Raw genomic sequence first — 21261 nt, forward strand, 5'->3', positions numbered from 1 at the left:
TCTTCTATTGTTCACTCAGTTGCTTTGCTGCCACTTATCCATGTTTTGATGGGTTAGTTTGCTGCACTGTATTGGTTTAAAGTAAAGAATAATGTGTGACTGGTGCACAGTGGCTGTGGCTTAATGCTCAGAGGTAGCTTACAGCAAGTGAAGCAGAGATTAATATGATTTTTAGCTGACGATTCTTAGATCCATTCGCTGATTTTCACTGTCATACCAACTTTATACCATCTAGTATAAAGACTGTGTGCTCTCAGTGCAGAGAGTGGAAGTATGTCTGGACAACTCATGAAACATCTCTTTACATCTTGTTGAATTCAGTTGTGTAGAGCAACTGAATTCAACAGCAGGTCAGCAGGTTATAGCCTGTACATGATGCATAATCTGTGCAACTTCATTAGCTTTGTTAATCAAATAGTCAGATGGTTGTTGGGATGATATTTCTCCTCTCCTTTCATAAATGATGAATAAATATATTTACTGCTAAAGGAGGTAATAAATGAAGGACTGAAGTTCTTTTCCTAATACCTAGAGCATTCGTACATGTCACCATACAGACGCTTCCAGGTTTAACATGGCCCTGGATTGTAATCAGTTGGGTTCATTAAAGATGAACTCTCTTCAGTTATTAACTTAAACTGTCTCTACGCGGGGGAGACATTTACCACAAAGACCGCACGAAGACTATGAGAGTGAACACGTTCATGAGTACTGAACTGAGTCTGACTTTGTAAAGTTGTAGAGACACTATGGTGACATGATTATACTGTTTTTATTCCCCTTTTTCTCTGGAGAATGTGTTCCTGCTCTGTTTCATTCACTGTTTAGTTTTGTTTCACTTGTTGTTTACTTTCACTTTGCTAGCTGATTGTTTACGTTCAGGTAAAGATTGTCATGAAACTATGATAAGTTAGGAGTCACACTGGTCACAGTTACCACTAAAAGTACATACAAGTACCTGCACTAAAGTGTGTTTCTGTAAAATACCAGCAGCTTTGATCTAACAGTAGTGTTTGAACCATCTGACATGAGTTGAAGATCACTGGATAGAAATAAAAGCTTTGTGATGAAATAAAAATAACAGCAAAATCATCAATCTGTCTATATATCTAAATACACATCTATACACAAACACAAGTTTGTAACTGAGTTTTACGTTATGGTCTAAAGTGCATCAGTAAGTCCTGCAGACTACAGTTTCCCATAAATCATCTGATTTACATCACTGTTTATCTGTTTCTGATTTATTGTTATTGTAAACATTCATACACACCTGTGTGTTAGAACCAGTCAGGACACAGGAACACAAACCATTTTCTTCCTCTCTTTCATCTTTTGTTTTATTACTTTCATTCTATTCAACATTTTCATTTTACTCTCAAAAAATATTCACTGTTTTTGTCCTTTGAAACAACTAAGAGATGCATGCTCAATAATCCAGGTACGCAAATCTCAGAAAGTTGATTCTGTTCATTTGATCGTTAATATGCAAGCTGCTGTGACTAATGATGAGAGGCCATGAGTTATACACAGCAGTGTATGCTGATGGGATTCTCATCTTAGGGATGTCCACTCCCATTTTTCACATTTATAAAACTGGCTCAGTGTGGTGCTGGTTTCAATCACTATGCAGCTGCACTGTTTATAAGGATGAAGAAGTCACTTCAAGGAGGGAAAGTTTCTCACACTGAAAATGCTGCATCCAGATGAAGAGAGTCAACTTTGTTGTATAAAGAGGAAAATGAAAATATATATTTTAAAAAAACATGACTGAGTTTATCTGTAAAGGTACACACATAATGGACATTAAGTTTGTCTATTTCTTATTACCTTTGTGTTTTGTGTATAATCTCTAAATGTCACAGAGAAACAGATGAGTCGATGCTTCTGGAGATAAAGTGCTCATTTATTAAAGTTTAATTTCTGCTTCATTTTCACAGGTCATTCATTTTCATAATGCCTGCTGATTGAAACTCACTTCCACCTGTGAGCTCCATAAAGAGCAGTGGATTTTATCACATGTGACTCTGCTTCAGTCACATCCCAGCAATGAATTAAAGTCCAAAATGTAGTTTGATTTCATCATAAATAAAATAGATGAATACAGGTGATATCTTTAAATTACACAGAGAGGCAGAGTTTAAAACACACTGTATGTCTTTGTCTGCTCAGCTGTTTGCAGGTTTACCTCCATGTCAGTGTGGAGCTAAACTAGACAATAAAGTGCTGTGTACTCTTTTCTGTCAGGATAAAGTATAAGACAGTCTGTACACTGAAGTCCAGCCTGAGCTCTGAGGAAAAGCAGCAACAACACAAACAGCTTAAAGTGCACAAAAATCTGGAGACTGATTCATATAATAATTAAATAAATTCCCCTAGGGATCAATAAAGTATTCTGATTCTGATTCATGTAGGCTTCATTAAAGAAGTGAAACTGGCTGATAGACTGAAGGCTACTTTGAACTACTGGAAGCATCTGTGATTGAATTAAACTCAAACATATGTTCTAACATGAGTCCTGTGTGGGTTTCTTTTTTCAGAGAAACAATAAAACTGTTTTTGTGGTTTAATGTTTCTGAAACAGTTTTAAAACATTTAACACAGAAAAGATGATAAGATGTCGATTGAGTGTATTTAACTCAACAGACTCTTAATACGATCAAACCAGTTCACATTGAATGCATCTGGTGAGCAGGTCATCACAGTGTTGTCTTCAGTGCAGCAGTACTGCTCCTGCAGATACTTCCTGTCAGATTTCTGTCCTGTAGACTGATCACTCAGACAGGTATCAAGGTGCACGGTGGCTTTAAACCTGGAAGAGAGGAGCACCAGGGACAGAGCCAAGCAGACGACAGAGAACGGGACACTTTCTCTCTCCCCTGGGACGATGAACGGGATGACGATGCGGTTTCTTCCTGGTGGACCATATTTTGTTGAGAGAGACTTAAATCTTTGCCATGTACCATCATCTTCCTTCAGAGGGCTAACACTGATATTTGGGATCATGCGTCCTCCAGCTTTCTTCAGTGAGTTCCAGTAGTTTGGCAGCTTCATGGGTTGATATTTGTCAAGAGGAATCTTGTCGCCTTTTTCTTTTCTACGGTAAAAAACTCTGTGCTGTGGCCTCATTTTCCCTGTTGCAATGCCATAGGTTACATCAGGTGTGGTGGCACAGTTCCAGGGAGAGTACAGGACCAGGTCAGTGATGGTGGGCAGAGGCAGCAAACACTTGGCTGGGATCATGGAGTCTGTGATTGATCCATGTGCCACAAAGATTATGTCAACAGTGTCGCTGTGGTTCTTCTTTTCTTCCTCATCAATTTTACTTTTCAGGAAATCAAACATGTCTGAGAGTTTTCTGAAGGTGCCAGACTCTGAATTTTCTCTCAGCCACTGCAGGACAGTTTCATCTTTGCACTTTTCTGTTGCAAGGTTTATTAATCTTTTCAGCATTTCCCTTTTAGAAAAACAAACAAACAGACACACACACAGACACAAATTAGTGAGTGCAGACATCTTTGACTGGATCATTGTGAGACTAAAGAAAACTGAACCTTTAAGTATCTGAGTGAGGTCATAACTGATGCCAACTGTTTAGTTGTGTTGTGATATTTTTAATCATAAAATACTTCCTACCATCCTGTGATAGACAACATGTCCAGCCTGTCATTATAGACTTCTAATCACTACATTGAACTTCTGCAGTGAACCATGGCTAATAGACCTGCGGAAGCTCAGCATGGAGCTAAACTAGACAATTGTCAAGTCAAACCGAGTAGGAGGGGGAGAGCCCTGAGGCAAAAAAGTAAAAGTGACAGACTGGAGGGCGGAACTAATCTTGTGTCTGGGTTTCTTTCGGGAAGGGAAAAGAAGGCAAACTGGGGGGCAACAGGAAGTTGCCACTTTCGGGAAAAGCCCAGCATAATTGTTTCAATAAGTTGTCGCCAACATGAATATTGTGTGGAACTGAAGTATCTACAAAGCCAGGGAGGCAGCCGGTAAGGGAATGGTTGCTGACTATGGTAAAAGACTTTGAAGCAAGTTGCTAAAGAATTGCGGCTGCCGCTAGCTTACGTAGCATTAGCACGGTGCTGTGAGTTGGTCGCCTGTGTACGAGCGGCACCATTGTTTATTGTTGGTCTGCATATGGAAGACTGTTAATGCTTGCATATGGTTAAGAGAAGCTGGTTATAAATACTATTGTTACTGCTTAAGTTCTAATGCAGACTGATTATTTAATTTAGCGCTGTAATATAAAGCAGTATTTCTCAAGGTGTACAATTGTTAGTGAATTACATAATTTGAGCATTTAAAAATACTCAAGTAAATATTGTACTACAAAGCTTACGCACTGCATTGATGTGTTTTAAAAAAGAAACTGTGTTTGGGATTGTTTACAATATTTGCAGATGTGTGATAACAAATATAATTTGTATATTGGGTTTTGGTTTGTATTTAAAGGTTTTTCACCTATGGCTGACTGTGGCCGAAAAGAAGATTAAAGAAAAAGGAAAACAAAAGATCTGCATGGTCATTGAGTAAAATCCAGTTAAACAACTGTGGTAGATGCATCAATCCCTTTCAAGCGGGGAAGCTGCACAAACTTAAAGAGCTTGACAGTGAGAAACCGGGAAATCAAAATCTGGGAGAAATGACCTGGAGTCCTGGGAAAAGGGAATAATTATTGCAAAGAGAAAATTCGGAGAATGCCTCAAGTTGCATGTGCCATTCCCATTAGTAAATAAACCCCAGTTCAAGCCTGAGCACACAAAAATGGCAGACCAAGCTGCTGGGAAGTCAGTTGAACAACTCAAAGGAGTGAGGGCAACAGCCAAGAGATCATTCTCTCGTCTGGTTAATAGCATTACGAGGACGCATGAGGATATGACTGAAGAAGAACTCAAAGACAGTTTCAATAGACTGACAATGGAAGCAGAGAAAGTCATGGAGGCCAATGATGATCTAGAGGCCGGTTTCATTACAGAGCTAGAGGCAAAGCTTGACACAAGTGAAGCAGTTGTGCTGACAGAACAGCAGAGAGTCGATTTAGCAAAGACTGCAAGTGAATGTGAGTTAAAACTGGAGGAAATAAAAACCCTAGTCAGAGGGGCTCTCTGGTTCAACTTTGGAAGTGCAGAATTGTCCACAGCACTACAGGCAGCAGAGGCTGAGTGTGAACATGTTGCTGCCATTACGCCTGACGGTAATTATGAAGTGTATGATTTCGTTCTTGGCCACCTGAAAGAACTGGTGGGAGTGGCAAAGGAGAGGTATAGCAAGTGGAAGCATTGGACCCCATCAGGTATTCGGAGAGATCTTCAAAGCAATATACAGAAGCTGGAACTCTGCGTCCCCAGGCTGGTTTCCAGAAAAGCTGACTTTCTGGAGATGAGAATAAAGGAGGATGCTGATCACCTGTCATCATTTCCAGTTACCTCCAGCTGCCCCATGCCAATCATCAAGCTGAAACCAACAGCACTTCCTAAGTTTCTAGGAAATAAACTAGACTTCCACAGATGGAAGAAGGAATGGGAGGTTCTTCAGGGGCAGGCGGAGCCATCTGGTTCGAAAGAGATCAAAAAGTTTCAGCTACTTGATAGTGTGGATGAGAAAATAACGAGAGAACTTCGACTCACCACTTACAACACTGCAGACGACATCTTTCGTGTTTTGGAGAATCGGTTCGGCAATCAAACATCAATTGCTTTTGAAATAGTGGAGGAGTTACAGAGAATGCCAGCTGTTAAGAGCCACCAGCCAAGAAAAATACTGGAATTAATTCAAGCTGTGGAGAAGGCGCTTCAAGACCTGGTTGACCTTGGTGACACGGGGGCTATAAAAAACCCATTGGTGACAAAGTCAATCGAAAGTAAACTTCCAGAAACACTCAAAAAGGAGTGGCTTATTCACGTTGCTGACAGTGGAAACACGGTCACCCCAGAAAAATGATTTGATAGTCTTCTGGAATTCCTCAAAGAGCAAGAGACCATATATGAACAGCTTGATCATCTGAGAGAGGAAGAGCCAAGTAAGCGAGAAAGAGTGGAGCTGAAACATTCCAGAACCAAATTCACCAAATTAGGTAGTGATGAAGGGTGTGTGGTCTGCGGTGATGGAAAGCATAAAAAGAAACTCTACTTCTGCAGGCAATTTAAAACATTAAAGCTTGCAGAAAAGAAGGCCACAATTAAGAAACTAGGCGCATGCTGGAGTTGTCTCGAGGTTCATGACAATGGGTCATACTGCAAACCCACTTATCTGTGCAAAAACCCAGGCTGCAAAGAAGCACACGCTGCGGAGCACCATTACTACCTATGCCCTAATGCTGAGGTGAGGAAGGGAAGTGCAGCAGGGAGGCAAAATAGATCTGATCCAGAGGGAGGAAAGGTCAGCAGGAAATGTACGGAGGATCAGGAGGAGTTCCTCAGAAAACTGTCACCTGAACTGGCAAGAGAATGCAGGGATGCGTTTTCAAACACTGCATCTAGGGCATGCAGCACCACCAAGGAGCAGCCAAGCCTCCTATTTGAAGGTGGGCTTCGAGAGCTGCCAGTAATCATGATGCTCCTTGAGGTCACAGCTAATGCTGGGCAAAAGATTGGGACATTAATTGACCTGGCTTCTGACACCAACTATATAACCCATAGGGCTGCAAGCAGTCTTAACCTAAGAAGTGAAGAAATCACTCTGGTTGTTCATGGAGTAGGGGCAATGAAAACGCACGTGAGAACAAGGCGGTATCTTTTAAAGATCCGAGTCAGAACGCCTAGAGGCACCCTTAGGTCACACCAACTGGTCTGCTATGGACTCGACAGCATAGCAGAAGTCCACAAACATGTCACACCGAGTCAGCTACAAAGGTTCTTTCCGGATATACCACTCTTGTAAGACCGAAAGACATTCATCTGCTTATAAGTCATAAAGAAGGTCGGCTAGCGCCTCAGAGGAGCAGAGTCATCGGTGACCTTGTGTTATGGGATAGGCCACTTGGAAAGACAGTTGGGGGAACTCACCCTGAGCTCTTCGAGGAGCTTACTGTCTCTGCCCATATGTCCAAGACACACTTTGCCAGGTCAATGAGAGCAGCAGCTGTCAACTATGAGGAGCTCATTGGCGAGGCCTCAGACCAGTCTTCAACAAGGAAGCATGTTCCTGCTAAGCTTCAGAGGTCAAGCACCTCAACCACCAGTCGAGAATTCTTAGAGTAGTGGAAGTGGGATAGTATTGGTGCTGCATGTGAGCCAAAGTGTGGGGGTTGTCGTTGCGGAAATTGCCAGCCAGGTGGGAAAGAAATGACACTGGCCGAGGAGAGAGAGCTTGAAATAATAAGAGAAGGACTCACCTATGTCACGGGTGATGGCCACAGCGACGACCCACACTGGCATGCCAAATACCCTTGGGCTGAAGATCCAGCATCCTTACCAGATAACAAAAAAGGAGTTGAGAGCACATTCCTCCGGACAGAGAAGCAATTGGCCAAAGAGCCTGAATGGAAAGCCGCTTATGCCGCTCAGGTGCATGACATGGTGGAGCGTGGAGCCGCAGTCAAGTTGTCCAAGGGCATGATCAGTAACTGGGATGGGCCAGTGTGGTACGTGAGTCACCTCATTGCTCCGAATCCCCACTCTGTTACAACTCCAGTGAGGTTGGTGTGGAATAGCAGCCAGAGGTTTAGAGGTGTGAGCTTGAAAGACCTGCTAATAAAGGGTCCAGATGTCCTCAACCAGATTCGAGCAGTTCTCCTCAGATTCAGGGGTGGAGTGTATGGAGCACTTGGTGACATAAAAAAGATGTACAATTCAGTTTGGTTGGAAGACAAAGAGATGCACCTGCATAGGTTCCCCTGGCGGGACTCTGAGGATGACGAGCTAGAGGAATATGCCATCACAAGGATGAATATTGGAGATAAACCGGCAGGATGCATTGCACAGCTGGCAATGCGTGAAACTGCCAGCCTTTCTACCTTTTCCCACCTCAAGGAGGAACGTCGTGTACTCCAGCAAGACAGCTATTTCGATGACATCCTTACCTCTCACAATGACATGAACCAACTAGAAGTCATTAATCAGAATCAGAATCAGAATACTTTATTGATCCCTGGGGGAAATTATTTTTTGTTACAGTGCTCCATTATAAACCAACATTAAGACAAGACAGACAATACGCTAACTAAGAATAGTACAATATATACATATATATACATACATACATACATAAGTCACTCATAAATAAATAGCTGGAAAAGAAACATGTGTAGTTGTAGCAGCAAACAGTGTGTTAAGTGGATGCGTTGTACAGGGAGATGGCCACAGGCAGGAAAGATTTCCTGTGTCGTTCAGTGGTGCTTTTCGGTAATCTCAGTCTCTCACTGAACGTGCTCCTGTGACTGACCAGCATGTCATGGAGTGGGTGGGAGGTGTTATCCAACATTATCTTTATCTTGGACAGCATCCGCCTCTCCGACACCACCTTGAGGGAGTCCAGCTCCATCCCCACAACATTGCTGGCCTTACGGATTAGTTTATTAAGTCTGTTGGCATCTGCTACCCTCAGCCTGCTCCCCCAGCATGCAACAGCATAGAGGATCGCACTGGCCACAACAGACTCATAGAAAATCCTCAGCATTTTCTGGCAGATGTTGAAGGACCTCAGTCGCCTCAAAAAATAGAGACGACTCTGGCCCTTCCTGTAAAGTGCTGTGGTGTTTGTAGCCCAGTCCAGTTTATTGTTAATGTGAACTCCAAGGTATTTATAGTCCTCCACAATGTCAACACTGACCCCCTGGATTGAAACAGGGGTCAAGTGTTTCCTGGTCTTCCTGAAGTCCACGATCAGTTCCTTGGTCTTTGCCACGTTGAGCTGCAGATGATTCTGCTCACACCACGTGACAAAGGAGTCGACCACAGCCCGGTACTCTGTCTCATCATCCCTGCTGATGCATCCAACCACCGCAGAGTCATCAGAAAACTTCTGAAGATGGCAGGTCTCCGTGCAGTGGCTGAGGTCTGTGGTGTAGAGGGTGAAGAGGAAGGGGGAGAGGACAGTCCCCTGTGGTGCCCCTGTGTTGCTGATCACCTTGTCAGACACACACTGTGGGAGACGTACATATTGTGGTCTTCCTGTCAGGTAATCAACAATCCAGGACACCAGAGAAGCATCCACCTGCATCGCTGCTAACTTAGGGTCGGCCTGATGGTGTTGAAAGCACTGGAAAAGTCAAAAAACATGACCCTCACAGTGCTCGCCGGCTGGTCCAGATGGGTGTAGACACGATTGAGCAGGTAGATGATGGCATCCTCAGTTCCGAGACGAGGCTGATAAGCGAACTGAAGGGGATCCAGATGTGGTCTTACTATGGGTCGCAGCTGGTCCAGGATGAGCCTTTCCAGGGTCTTCATGATGTGGGAGGTCAGTGCCACGGGCCTGTAATCCTGGGGGCCACTGGGACGTGGCGTCTTTGGTACAGGGATGAGGCATGATGTCTTCCACATCACTGGTACCCTCTGCAGACTCAGACTCAGCATAAACAGTTTATGAAAGACTCCACTCCATTACAGAGAACATTGGGCGAATTCTAAAGGCTGGAGGATTTGAGCTGAAACCTTGGGTCTTATCTGGTCAAAGTGGGAGGAGGAAGCGCGATGACAAGGGTGAGAAGACAAGAATGAAAACCATAGTCCTACCAAACCAAATGCGTGACGAAGAAAACAAAGCTCCTGGTCTGGGTTATATAGTGGAAGAAGACAAGCTTCATGTCATGGTAGCAATCAACTTCTCCAAGAGGAAGAAAAAGATGCGAGTTGGCCAAGACCTTGTCCAGGAGCAGATTAAGACCCACACGCCAAACCCACTGACACGAAGAGAGCTTGTCAGTCAAGTGTCAGGGTTGTATGATCCAGTCGGTTTGGTCACTCCTGCAAAGCAAAAAGGAGCAATCTTAGTTAGCAGAGCATTCCAAGAGACAAAAGTAGAAAGCTGCTTGGTCAAGGACACTTGGGACATGGCGCTCTCAGATGCCCTGAGGGAGGACGCCATTAGGCTTTTTGAGGAGTATGCCCAGCTCAGCAGAGTCACATTTGCAAGGGCGCTAACCCCCCCATGCTTCACCGAAGAACCCTGGGCAATTACTTTCTCCGATGGAAGTGAGAAAGCCTAGGGGGCAGTGTTGTACTTAAGGTGGAATTCAGATCAGGGCACAATCATCAGGTTGGTGGAGTCCAAAGCTAAGTTAACACCATTGGACCACAAAGGGGATGTTGTCAAAGCAGAGCTGTGTGGGGCAGTGTTTGGCTCACGCCTAAAGAAATACTTTGAGGCGCAAAGCCGGATTCAGGTTGAGAGGTGGTATCACTTTGTCGACAGCCAAACCGTCATTGGGGCAATACAGCAGGAGAGCTATGGGTATCAGACCTTTTTTGCAAATAGGATTGGAGAAATACAGAGCAGCACAAGGATTCAAGATTGGTGGTGGATCCCTGGCCCTCAGAACATTGCGGATGTAGTCACAAGAGGAGCTAGTCCCAGAGATCTAGATGAAGACTCAGAATGGCAAAATGGTCCAAAGTTCTTGAGTTTGCCTGTGTGCGAGTGGCCAGTTAGGTCAGCTAAAGAGTTAGCCGCTACTGCCAAAGAAAACGTCAATAAGCTGCAAAGAAAGGCGTTTGTCGCTGCCTTGACAAGGGCCGAGATAAGAGGGCAAGAAGAAAAGTGAAGTCGGGCTGAGGCCCAGGGAGAGCAGCGAAGACCACCTGCGGAGTCAGTCATCAAGAACCTTTTATATGTCAAGCGGTTCAGTGACCTAACTCGATTAGTTAGATCAGTTGCTTGGACTTGGAGAGCAGCTAGAAAGTTTCTTGGGGGAAATCCAGCTGCTAATGACCCAAAGTGGGAGGCAGTCCCGTTGGCAGGAGTAATTTTGGTGAAAGAACGTGAAGATGCCCTAAGAGACATCTTCCTTGTAGCACAAGACAGCGCTGTCTTTCCAAGCACTACTACAGACAGACTGGTAGTATACAAAGACCCAAGCTCTGGGCTCTTTGTTTGGCGGCCGAGTGCAAGCTTTTTAGAAAGACCAGCTTAGTGTTCCCATCTTGGCTTATGATGCTTGGATGTCTACACTGTTAGCCCGGGAGGCCCACAATGAGAGTCATGAGGGAGTTGCTGGGACCCTGCTCAGAATGAGGAAGAAAGCATGGGTCATAAGAGGGAGAAGGATTGCTCAAAAAGTTGAGCCGGCAAATAATGGGCGACTTACCTCCGGAAAGAACTCAACCTGCTTTACCTTTTGAGTTCACAACAGTGGATCTCTTTGGACCCTACCAAGTGAAGGATGACATCAAGAAAAGAGTCATGATAAAGGTTTGGGGGGTTGTATTCTGTTGTATGGCCAGCAGGGCGATTCACACGGAGTTAGTAAACTCCTTGTCGACTGAAGGCTTCTTGATGGCTTACCAGAGATTTACAGCAATTAGAGGACATCCAAGAAAGATCTGGTCAGACCCAGGTACTAATTTCATAGGAGCAAAGTCTGTCTTGAAGGAACTTTACGGATTCTTGGAAAGTCAGAATAAGTTTGTCTTGGAGGAGACTGCGGCAAAGAATGGAACAGAGTGGATGTGGAAAGTAAATCCAGCTGATTCCCCACATAGAAATGGAGCTGCTGAGGCTGCTGTGCGCATTGTGAAGAGAGCACTCAAGAGTCTTGGAAGGGAGTCTGGGCTAAGTTACAGTGAGTTCCAGACAGCTCTTCATGTGACAGCCAACCTTGCAAATGAGCGCCCGATTGATGCCAGAGTACAGAGTCGGGAAGATTGCATTCATTACGTCACACCCAACAGTCTTTTGCTTGGTCGAGCATCTCAAAATGGGGACTTCAAGATGTTTGACTTTTCCGTTTACCCCTATAAGAGACTCCAAGCGATTCAGGCAGAAGTGAGAAAGTTTTGGAGGTCCTGGAGCCAACTTGCTGGCCCTAATTTGTTTGTAAGGAGCAAGTTGGCACACTGGACACAGAAATGTCGCTGTTGGAGATGTCGTCTGGCTAAGTGATCAGAATGCGCTGAGAGGACACTTCAAAATGGGCATAGTTGTCAGCACTAATCCAGACAAAAAGGGTATTGTGAGGGACGTCAATGTCCGGGTATGCTCAAGTTACAGCGGTTCTGTGGCTAAGTCCTTGAGAGCAGAGGACTTAAGTTCTAGTTCAAGGGGAGCGACTCCGGTGGCTCAAGCTACCATCCTTCATAGAGATATCAGACGTCTAGTTGTTCCGTTACCTGTGGAGGAGCAAAATGGGACCAAGCCGTCAGCATCATGCTTCAATGGGATGAGTTAAACTGTGGTTTGCTTGTGAACTTGGCGATCTCCTGTGTTCCAAGGGAAGATCGAGTGGGAGGTGTCAAGTCAAACCGAGTAGGAGGGGGAGAGCCCTGAGGCAAAAAAGTAAAAGTGACAGACTGGAGGGTGGAACTAATCTTGTGTCTGGGTTTCTTTCGGGAAGGGAAAAGAAGGCAAACTGGGGGGCAACAGGAAGTTGCCACTTTCGGGAAAAGCCCAGCATAATTGTTTCAATAAGTTGTCGCCAACATGAATATTGTGTGGAACTGAAGTATCTACAAAGCCAGGGAGGCAGCCGGTAAGGGAATGGTTGCTGACTATGGTAAAAGACTTTGAAGCAAGTTGCTAAAGAATCGCGGCTGCCGCTAGCTTATGTAGCATTAGCACGGTGCTGTGAGTTGGTCGCCTGTGTACGAGCGGCACCATTGTTTATTGTTGGTCTGCATATGGAAGACTGTTAATGCTTGCATATGGTTAAGAGAAGCTGGTTATAAATACTATTGTTACTGCTTAAGTTCTAATGCGGATTGATTATTTAATTTAGCGCTGTAATATAAAGCAGTATTTCTCAAGGTGTACAATTGTTAGTGAATTACATAATTTGAGCATTTAAAAATACTCAAGTAAATATTGTACTACAAAGCTTACGCACTGCATTGATGTGTTTAAAAAAGAAACTGTGTTTGGGATTGTTTACAATATTTGCAGATGTGTGATAACAAATATAATTTGTATATTGGGTTTTGGTTTGTATTTAAAGGTTTTTCACCTATGGCTGACTGTGGCCGAAAAGATGATTAAAGAAAAAGGAAAACAAAAGATCTGCCTGGTCATTGAGTGAAATCCAGTTAAACACCTGTGGTAGATGCATCAATCCCTTTCAGGCGGGGAAGCTGCACAAACTTAAAGAGCTTGACAACAATAAAGTGCATTAAAGTGCAAAACAATCTGGAGGCTCGTTCATGTAGGCTTCATTAAAGAAGTGAAACTGGTTGATAGACAGCAGACACCTTTAAACTACTGGAAGCATCTGCAATTGTAATTAAACTCAAACATATGTTCTAATACGACTTCTGTGTGACTTTCTTTTTAAATCTGACCTCAACAAGAAAAAAAACAACAACAAATAAAACAATTGCTTTTATAGTTTGATGTTTCCGGAACAGCTTTCTAAAAACAGACACAAAAAAGACGATAAGATGTGGATGGAGTGCATTAAATAGACTTTTAAAATAATCCCACCAGTTCACATCGAAGGCATCTGGTGAGCAGGTCATCCCAGTGTTGTCTTCAGTGCAGTAGTACTGCTCCTGCAGATACTTCCTGTCAGATTTCTGTCCTGTAGACTTATCACTCAGACAGGCATCAAGGTGCACGGTGGCTTTAAACCTGGAAGAGAGGAGCACCAGGGACAGAGCCAAGGCAACGGCAGAGAACGGGACACTTTCTCTCTCTCCTGGGAGGATGAACGGGATGACGATGCGGTTTCTTCCTGGTGGGCCATATTTTGTTGAGAGATACTTAAATCTTTCCCACACACCATCATGTGGCTGCAGAGGGCTAACACTGATATTTGGGATCATGCGTCCTCCCACTTTCTTCAGTGAGTTCCAGTAGTTTGGCAGGTTCGGGGGTTGCTGTTTGTAAACAACAGTTACACTATGGAATAAAAACGGTAGTAGAAGATCACGGAAAAAAATCCTGTGCTCTGGCCTCATTTTCCCTGTTGCAATGCCATAGGTCACTTCAGGTGTGGTGGCACAGTTCCAGGGAGAGTACAGGACCAGGTCAGTGATGGTGGGCAGAGGCAGCAAACACTTGGCTGGGATCATGGAGTCTCTGATTGCTCCATGTGCCACAAAGATTATGTCAACAGTGTCATCATGGTTCTTCTTTTCTTCCTCATCAATTTTACTTTTCAGGAAATCAAACATGTCTGAGAGTTTTCTGAAGGTGCCAGACTCTGAATTTTCTCTCAGCCACTGCAGGACAGTTTCATCCTTACAGTTTTCTGTTGCAAGTTTTATTAATCTTTTCCTTTCAGCAGAGCTCCTGGGACTTTCAGGGCGACATGCAGCAGCCAGCCTTTTCCTTTTATAAAACAACAAAAAAAAATAAATCTTTTTTTTAGCAAGTGCAGAAAGCTTTGACTGGATCAGTGTGATACTAAAGAGAGTGAGGTCATATATGAGCACACATATGCAGATCTGTTGTGATATTTTTAATCATACAAGTTTTCTGCCACCCTGTGACAGACAGCATGTCCAGCCTGTCACTATAGAGTTTGACTTTAGCTGAGTTTCACTTCTAATCACTACATTAAACTTCTGCAGTGAACCACAGATAAAAGACCTACAGAAGTCGTGACTCTAAATCCTATTAACAGAAGATTTGCTATAATTATAACAAACTCTGTGAGGAAGGATTTCATGTAAAAAATAAAATGGCGGCAGGTATGACCTCAGGTTTATCAGTCAGCTCTCTTTCTGCTTTTTCTTTTAAAACTGGATTCATGTTCATTTGATTTCTGTCACAGCTTCAAATCTCCACCACCCCATAATGTTCAAAAAGCCCCATTCAAAAAGTGGATTTAGACACAATTAATTTAAATAGTTTTATTCATTGTACAGTGACTGAAATATGAAAATCTTTATTATCTTCCAAATAAATTTGTTCGTGAGAGACTCACAGAATTTCTGCTTGCATTTCCAACGCCTCTAAAAAAGCCATGGCTCTCAGAGCCATGATGAGTTCGAGTTCGTCTTTGTCCATATTCAGTTGATAATCAGCTCAGGAACACAAAGCAGCTCCTCCTCCTGCGACCTGAAGAACAACCAAAAGTCAAGTGTAGCTGTAGCACAGTGATATTATTCTGTTTTAAAGATCTTCAAAGTGAACAAAGACACGCCCACTCACATTTACACTGTTTCTATTATTTTGTCCACCTGATTTTTGAGTTTAGCTAAATGACAAAAAACCTCTGTGAACATTTTAATGTCAACAGCTTGTTAAACTGAAGCCTTCATAACGTCTGCTGATCAATAATCCAACTATGATATAAAGTATGTACAGAGTGGATCACATAGATCACCAATGAAAGCAGCAACAACAATCACCACACATGAAGACGTTATACTTTCAGTCTGAATCAGACTGTTTGCCTTACCTGCTTTGGAGAGCACAAGTGAGTGAGTGAAGGAATCTGAATATGTGAGGTGTTCAGCGATCTTTATGTAGCCTGAATCAAGATCACAGGCAAATAAAAACACGGTGAAAGTGAAAGCACAGACACCAGGGTAATCCCCGGGATTTACACAAAGAAAACGAAAGAAAAAAAATCTTAAAGTAAAATTCACTGCGTCATGTGGATTATTTATATTATCAGTAGTTTTTGTTTTTAACAGCCATTCTCACTCTATGAAAGTAAACAAATTAAGGTTCCAGCAGCAGCTCTGTGAGGCTCATTCATACCAACCTGTGAAGGCAGAGATACAAACACAGTAGAGGTTGTTCATTTTCTAGGTTTTTGCTAGTTTAGCTCTTTGGGGTCTTGAAATCATGGTACATGTTTCCACTTCTTCATAAAAGATAAGACACAGAATTCAATCTCCTCCTCGTGTCAGCTCTGTAAGCAGGAGTCTACCTCACAGTCACAACTACATTCAGGGAGTCATTTTAAAATTATAATAATTTACATCAACTACTGACACCAGATTAATACATAAGTCTGAAATAAATCTATTTTCACACAAACAGTTTGTCTTTGTGAGGATTTACTTTACCTTTGGAAACAGATCGGACAACAACACAGAGCACAGCAGCAGTCTGCCTGGGTTTAGACCAAGAAGAATAACAAGAGTTATTTATGGACACAAGTTAAGTTGAACAAGTAGAACAATTAGAGACAGAATATGATGATATGAACCTTTTTTTAATTCATTAAGGTCATCTTGACACAGAGAATTAGAAGAATCTTAAAACTGTCCATCACACACCTGACAGGAGACTTTAAACCTCTTATCAGCTGATTTTACAGCAGTGACAGTGTGTTTACACAACAACCACGAGTTCCTGTAAACCAGCTGATTTACTCTCAGCAGTTCAGCTTACGTGTAGCGCTCTCAGAAACTGTCATGTCTGTGGGTGTTGGCGAACTTTCCCTCTTGGAGCAGCGGCCCGCCTCTGGAAGTTTCCCCTCCATCGCGACTCCCATGGATCTCCCCTCCAGTGCTCTCCCTTGTGAAATAAACAAGACAAATCCTGCTGTTCATATCACACAATACCCACAACAAGCTGGCGCTACATTACTAACTCTACTCTCCTCCACTTCACACAATCTGCCCTGTGCCGTTCTATTCAATATTTTCATTTCACTCTTTACAACTTTCACTGTTTTTGTCCTTTATGCAGCTGCAGTGTTTATAAGGCTGAGGAAGTCACTTCAGGGAGCAAAAATTTTCACACTGAAAATGCTGCATCCAGATGAAGAGAGTCAACTTTGTTGGATAAAGAGGAAAATTAAAATATATATTTAAAAACAACATGACTGAGTGTATCTGTAAAGGTACACACATAATGGACATTCAGTTTGTCTATTTCTTATTACCTTTGTGTTTTGTATATAATCTCTAAATGTCACTGAGAAACAGATGAGTCGATCCTCTGGAGATAAAGTGCTCATTTATTTAATGTAATTTAATTTAAGTTTAATTTCTGCTTCATTTTCAAAGTTCATTCATTTTCATAATGCCTGCTGATTGAAACTCACTTCCACCTGTGAGCTCCATAAAGAGCAGTGGATTTTATCACATGTGACTCTGCTTCAGTCACATCCCAGCAATGAATTAAAGTCATTATGTGTCATGGACCGAAGTTCCACGCACAAGCTGGACCCAGGAGCAGAACACACACACAGAGGTACGAGAGAACAAAAAATAAACTTTATTATAACTGAGGGTGTCCCGGGAGGGTAGAAGGGAAAAAACGCACGGAACCAGAGAAACCGAGGGACCGGGAGGCGAGTCGCGCTGGAACGCCGAGAGCGGGACTGTGGGAGGCTGAAACAGAAAAAGGAAAAAGGATTATTGGGGTGCGGGGGAAATGGCAGCATACGAGGGGAGGTAGAGTACGCGTCTTACGATGATAGCGGGGCCGAGGGAACCGGAGGGAGGGGTGAGGGTCCGTGGGGAGAAGCTCCAGAAAGGTCGAGGCAGCTGGGGCTGATCGTGATCCAAATTTCCGGACGGGCAGGTGGACAGGCTGGTGGCTCAAACACGCCGAGCTGTGATCTGAGTACACAGGGCAGAGTTAGTGTTAGTTCACACAGATAAGTTTGCATAAGGGCTTTCCTGCAGGTGTACGTTACCGCTGAAGGACGACTACGGACTGGCGTGGAGCAGCAGGCTGGGCAGGATTAAATAGTCCACCTGGTGATCCCCTGGGATGGGATGCAGGTGTGGAGTTAGCAGCCACGCCCACGGGAGTGGGCATCCCATCAGCACCTCGGACGCCGGGCCGCGGACCATGACAGTACCCCCCCCCTCAAGAGTCGCCCCCAGGCGACCAGCCGGGACCCCGCCTGCGGAGAGAAGCACGGAAAGCAGAGATGAGACGAGGGTCCAGAACGAAGGAGCGCGGGACCCAGAGGCGGTCCCCGGGGCCGTACCCCTCCCAATCCACAAGATACTGCCAACCGCGCCCGCGCCGGCGCGCTGCCAGGATCCGCCGGACCGCATAGGCCGGGTGGCCGCCGACGAGCCGGGCGGGAGGAGGGGGCACGGAAGGAGGGCACAGGGGACTGAGGCGGACTGGTTTAAGCTGAGACACATGGAACGTGGGATGCACTCGCCGGGATGCCGGAAGCCGGAGCCTGACCGCCACCAGGTTGATGACCCGGTCTACCTCGTATGGCCCAATGAAACGGGGAGCCAGTTTGCGGGATGTCCCCCGAAGTGGGATGTTCCCAGCTGCCAACCAGACCTTCTGTCCTGGCTGGTAATCAGGGGCTGGGGCGCGGCGGCGATCGGCGTAGTGCGCATGTCGTTCCTTCGCGCGCAGGAGGGCGCGGCGAATGCAGCGCCATACACGTTGGCAGTGCCGAAGGTGATGTGGAGCCGACGGGACGGAGAGAGTTAAGTCCTCTTCAGGGAAGAGTGGAGGCTGATATCCGAGGGACGCTTCGAAGGGAGATAGACCGGTGGAGGACGAGGTTAAGGTGTTGTGGGCGTACTCCACCCAGGGCAGGTAGGTAACCCAAGAGGAGGGGTTTTGACTAGCCACGCACCTCAGCATAGTCTCCAGCTCCTGATTGAGATGCTCTGTTTGTCCGTTGGATTGCGGGTGGAAGCCGGAGCTTAGGTTGACCTTGGCGCCGAGAGTGGAGCAGAAGGTCTTCCACACCTGTGAGGTGAACTGGGGACCTCGATCGGAGACAATTTCCAAGGGGATTCCGTGGAGCCTGAAAACATCAGTAACCAACGTTTGGGCAGTCTCAGCGGCCGAGGGCAGCTTGGCTAGCGGGATGAAGTGAGCGGCTTTAGAAAACCGATCTACAACGGTGAGGATGACACACTTTCCGGAAGAGGTAGGGAGACCGGTAACAAAGTCGAGGGAGATGTGAGACCAGGGCCAGTGGGGTGTAGTGAGCGGGTGGAGCTGACCTGGGGGGCGCTTGGTGGATGACTTATTACGGGCGCAGACGGCACAGGCAGACACATAGTCCCTCACGTCCCTTATTAGTGTTTTCCACCAAAAATGTTTTTTGAGGAGGTGCGTTGTTCTGCTTACGCCTGGGTGGCACGTGAATCGTGCTGTGTGGATCCAGTGGATGACAGCTCCACGGGCGGCGGCAGGAACGAAGCGCCGTCCGGGTGGTCCGGTCCCTGGATCGGGGTCCCCCGGGAGAGCTCGGCGAATGGTTTCCTCAATCTCCCAGGTGAGAGTGCCCACCACGCAGGCGGCGGGTAGGATGGTGGCGGGGGGAGGCGCTCCACTGTCGGAGGAATACTGATGGGAGAGCGCATCGGGCTTGGTGTTCCGCGACCCTGGACGATAGGAGAGCGTGAAGTTGAAGCGGGCGAAGAACAGAGACCAGCGGGCTTGGTGTGGATTCAACCTCTTGGCGGTTCTCAGGTAGAGTAGATTTTTATGGTCTGTCCATATGAGGAAGGGCTGTTCGGCCCCCTCCAGCCAGTGGCGCCATTCCTCTAAAGCGAGTTTAACAGCCAGAAGTTCCCTGTCGCCGATGTCGTAATTCTTCTCCGCGGGGGTGAGTCGGCGCGAGAAGAAGGCGCACGGCCGGAGCTTATTTAGAAGCCCAGACCGCTGGGAGAGAATCGCTCCCACTCCCGCATCGGACGCGTCAACTTCTACAATAAACTGCTTAGAAGCGTCTGGATGGGTTAGGATAGGTGTGGACGTGAATAACCGTTTTAACTTAGTGAAGGCTGCGTGGGCCTCAGGGGACCAGGTGAAGGGCACTTTGGGTGAGGTGAGCTGGGTGAGAGGCGCGGCCACCTGGCTGTAGTTCCGAATGAAGCGGCGGTAAAAGTTCGCAAACCCCAGGAAGCTCTGAAGCTTCTTCCGTGACTCCGGAACCGGCCATTCCAACACTGCCTTGACTTTCACCGGGTCGGTCTTCACCTGCCCACCTGCTAGGATGTAACCCAAGAAGGAAATAGATGAAACGTGGAACTCACATTTCTCCGCCTTGACGTACAACTTGTTTTCGAGCAGCCGTTGTAGCACGCTCCTCACCTGGATGTGATGTTCCTCGGGTGTTTTGGAAAAGACCAGAATATCATCTAGGTATACGAAAACAAACACATTTAGGAAGTCCCGTAACACGTCGTTGACTAGAGCCTGAAAAACCGCCGGGGCATTAGTTAGCCCAAATGGCATCACCAGATATTCGAAATGCCCCAGTGGGGTGTTGAAGGCGGTCTTCCACTCGTCACCCTCACGTATCCGAACCAGGTGATAGGTGTTCCGCAGATCCAGCTTGGTGAAGACTGTGGCTTCCTGGAGTGAGTCAAAAATAGAATTAATTAGCGGGAGGGGATATTTATTCTTGACGGTGATGTCGTTTAGACCCCGGTAATCGATGCATGGGCGAAGCGTCCCATCCTTCTTTCCCACAAAGAAAAAACCCGCAGCGACGGGGGAGGACGACGGCCTGATTCGCCCTGCCGCTAGCGACTCCTGGATGTAATTCTCCATGGTTTCTCTTTCGGGGCGAGACAGGTTGTACAGTCTGCTAGAGGGCAGCGAAGCTCCCGGGAGTAAATCAATGGCGCAGTCATAAGGACGGTGAGGAGGTAGTGAGAGCGCCTCGTCCTTACTGAACACCTGTCGAAGATCGTGGTATTCGGGGGGCACGGAAGAGAGGTCTGGTGCGGGTGGCGGAGCTGGGTTCCGTTTCGTTGAAGCGGGGGGAACGGCAGACCCCAAGCAGTTCGCCAGACAGAACACACTCCAGCTCGCGATTCTCTTTCCGGCCCAATCAATGTGAGGGTTATGTTTCTGTAGCCAGGGGTAACCTAAGATAAGCGGGGTGTCAGGAGCGGGAAAAGTGAAAAAGGAAAGCTGCTCCTGGTGGTTTCCTGATGCGACTAACTGTACTGGCGCGGTTTGGTGGGTGATATAAGCAAACACTTGATTATTCAATGTGGACGCAGGGATGGGCGGCTCGAGTGGAGTAAGAGACACCGCTAACTTCTTAGCCAGTCTCTCATCCATGAGGTTCTGTTCCGCCCCGGAGTCCACCAGCGCGGAGCATGTAAAGGTCTGGTTATTAGTCACGAGGGTAACGGACAGTAATAATTGGGGTCTAGTAGTGCTTAAAGTGCTGCCCACCCGTATCCCCGGACTTATCGGTGGGCCGGGTCGTTTGGGCGGACCGGGCAAACAGCGATGTGGTGACCGGGC

At 45.8% G+C, this 21261-nt stretch overlaps 1 protein-coding gene across 4 annotated transcripts in view; it reads right to left on the reverse strand.

The window, feature by feature from the left end:
- Positions 1 to 1256: 1256 nt before the first annotated feature.
- Positions 1257 to 21261, reverse strand: part of LOC120718390 — a 38626-nt gene continuing 18621 nt past the window's right edge. The window contains exons 1-6 of one of the 4 annotated variants that reach the window (XM_040006938.1): positions 16332 to 16647; positions 16119 to 16165; positions 15503 to 15574; positions 15026 to 15159; positions 13579 to 14427; positions 1257 to 3457 (exon numbers count right to left, since the gene is read on the reverse strand). In XM_040006938.1, coding sequence (XP_039862872.1) covers positions 2635 to 3457; positions 13579 to 14427; positions 15026 to 15108 — 1755 coding nt within the window. In that variant the 5' untranslated portion in view covers positions 15109 to 15159; positions 15503 to 15574; positions 16119 to 16165; positions 16332 to 16647 and the 3' untranslated portion in view covers positions 1257 to 2634. Of the gene's footprint in view, positions 3458 to 13578; positions 14428 to 15025; positions 15160 to 15502; positions 16648 to 21261 lie in introns of those variants that run through there. The other 3 variants (XM_040006936.1, XM_040006937.1, XM_040006939.1) reach the window with 3 other exon arrangements.

This window comes from Simochromis diagramma, unplaced genomic scaffold (genome assembly GCF_900408965.1).
Source record: "Simochromis diagramma unplaced genomic scaffold, fSimDia1.1 OVJJ01000141.1, whole genome shotgun sequence".
NCBI lineage: Eukaryota > Metazoa > Chordata > Actinopteri > Cichliformes > Cichlidae > Simochromis > Simochromis diagramma.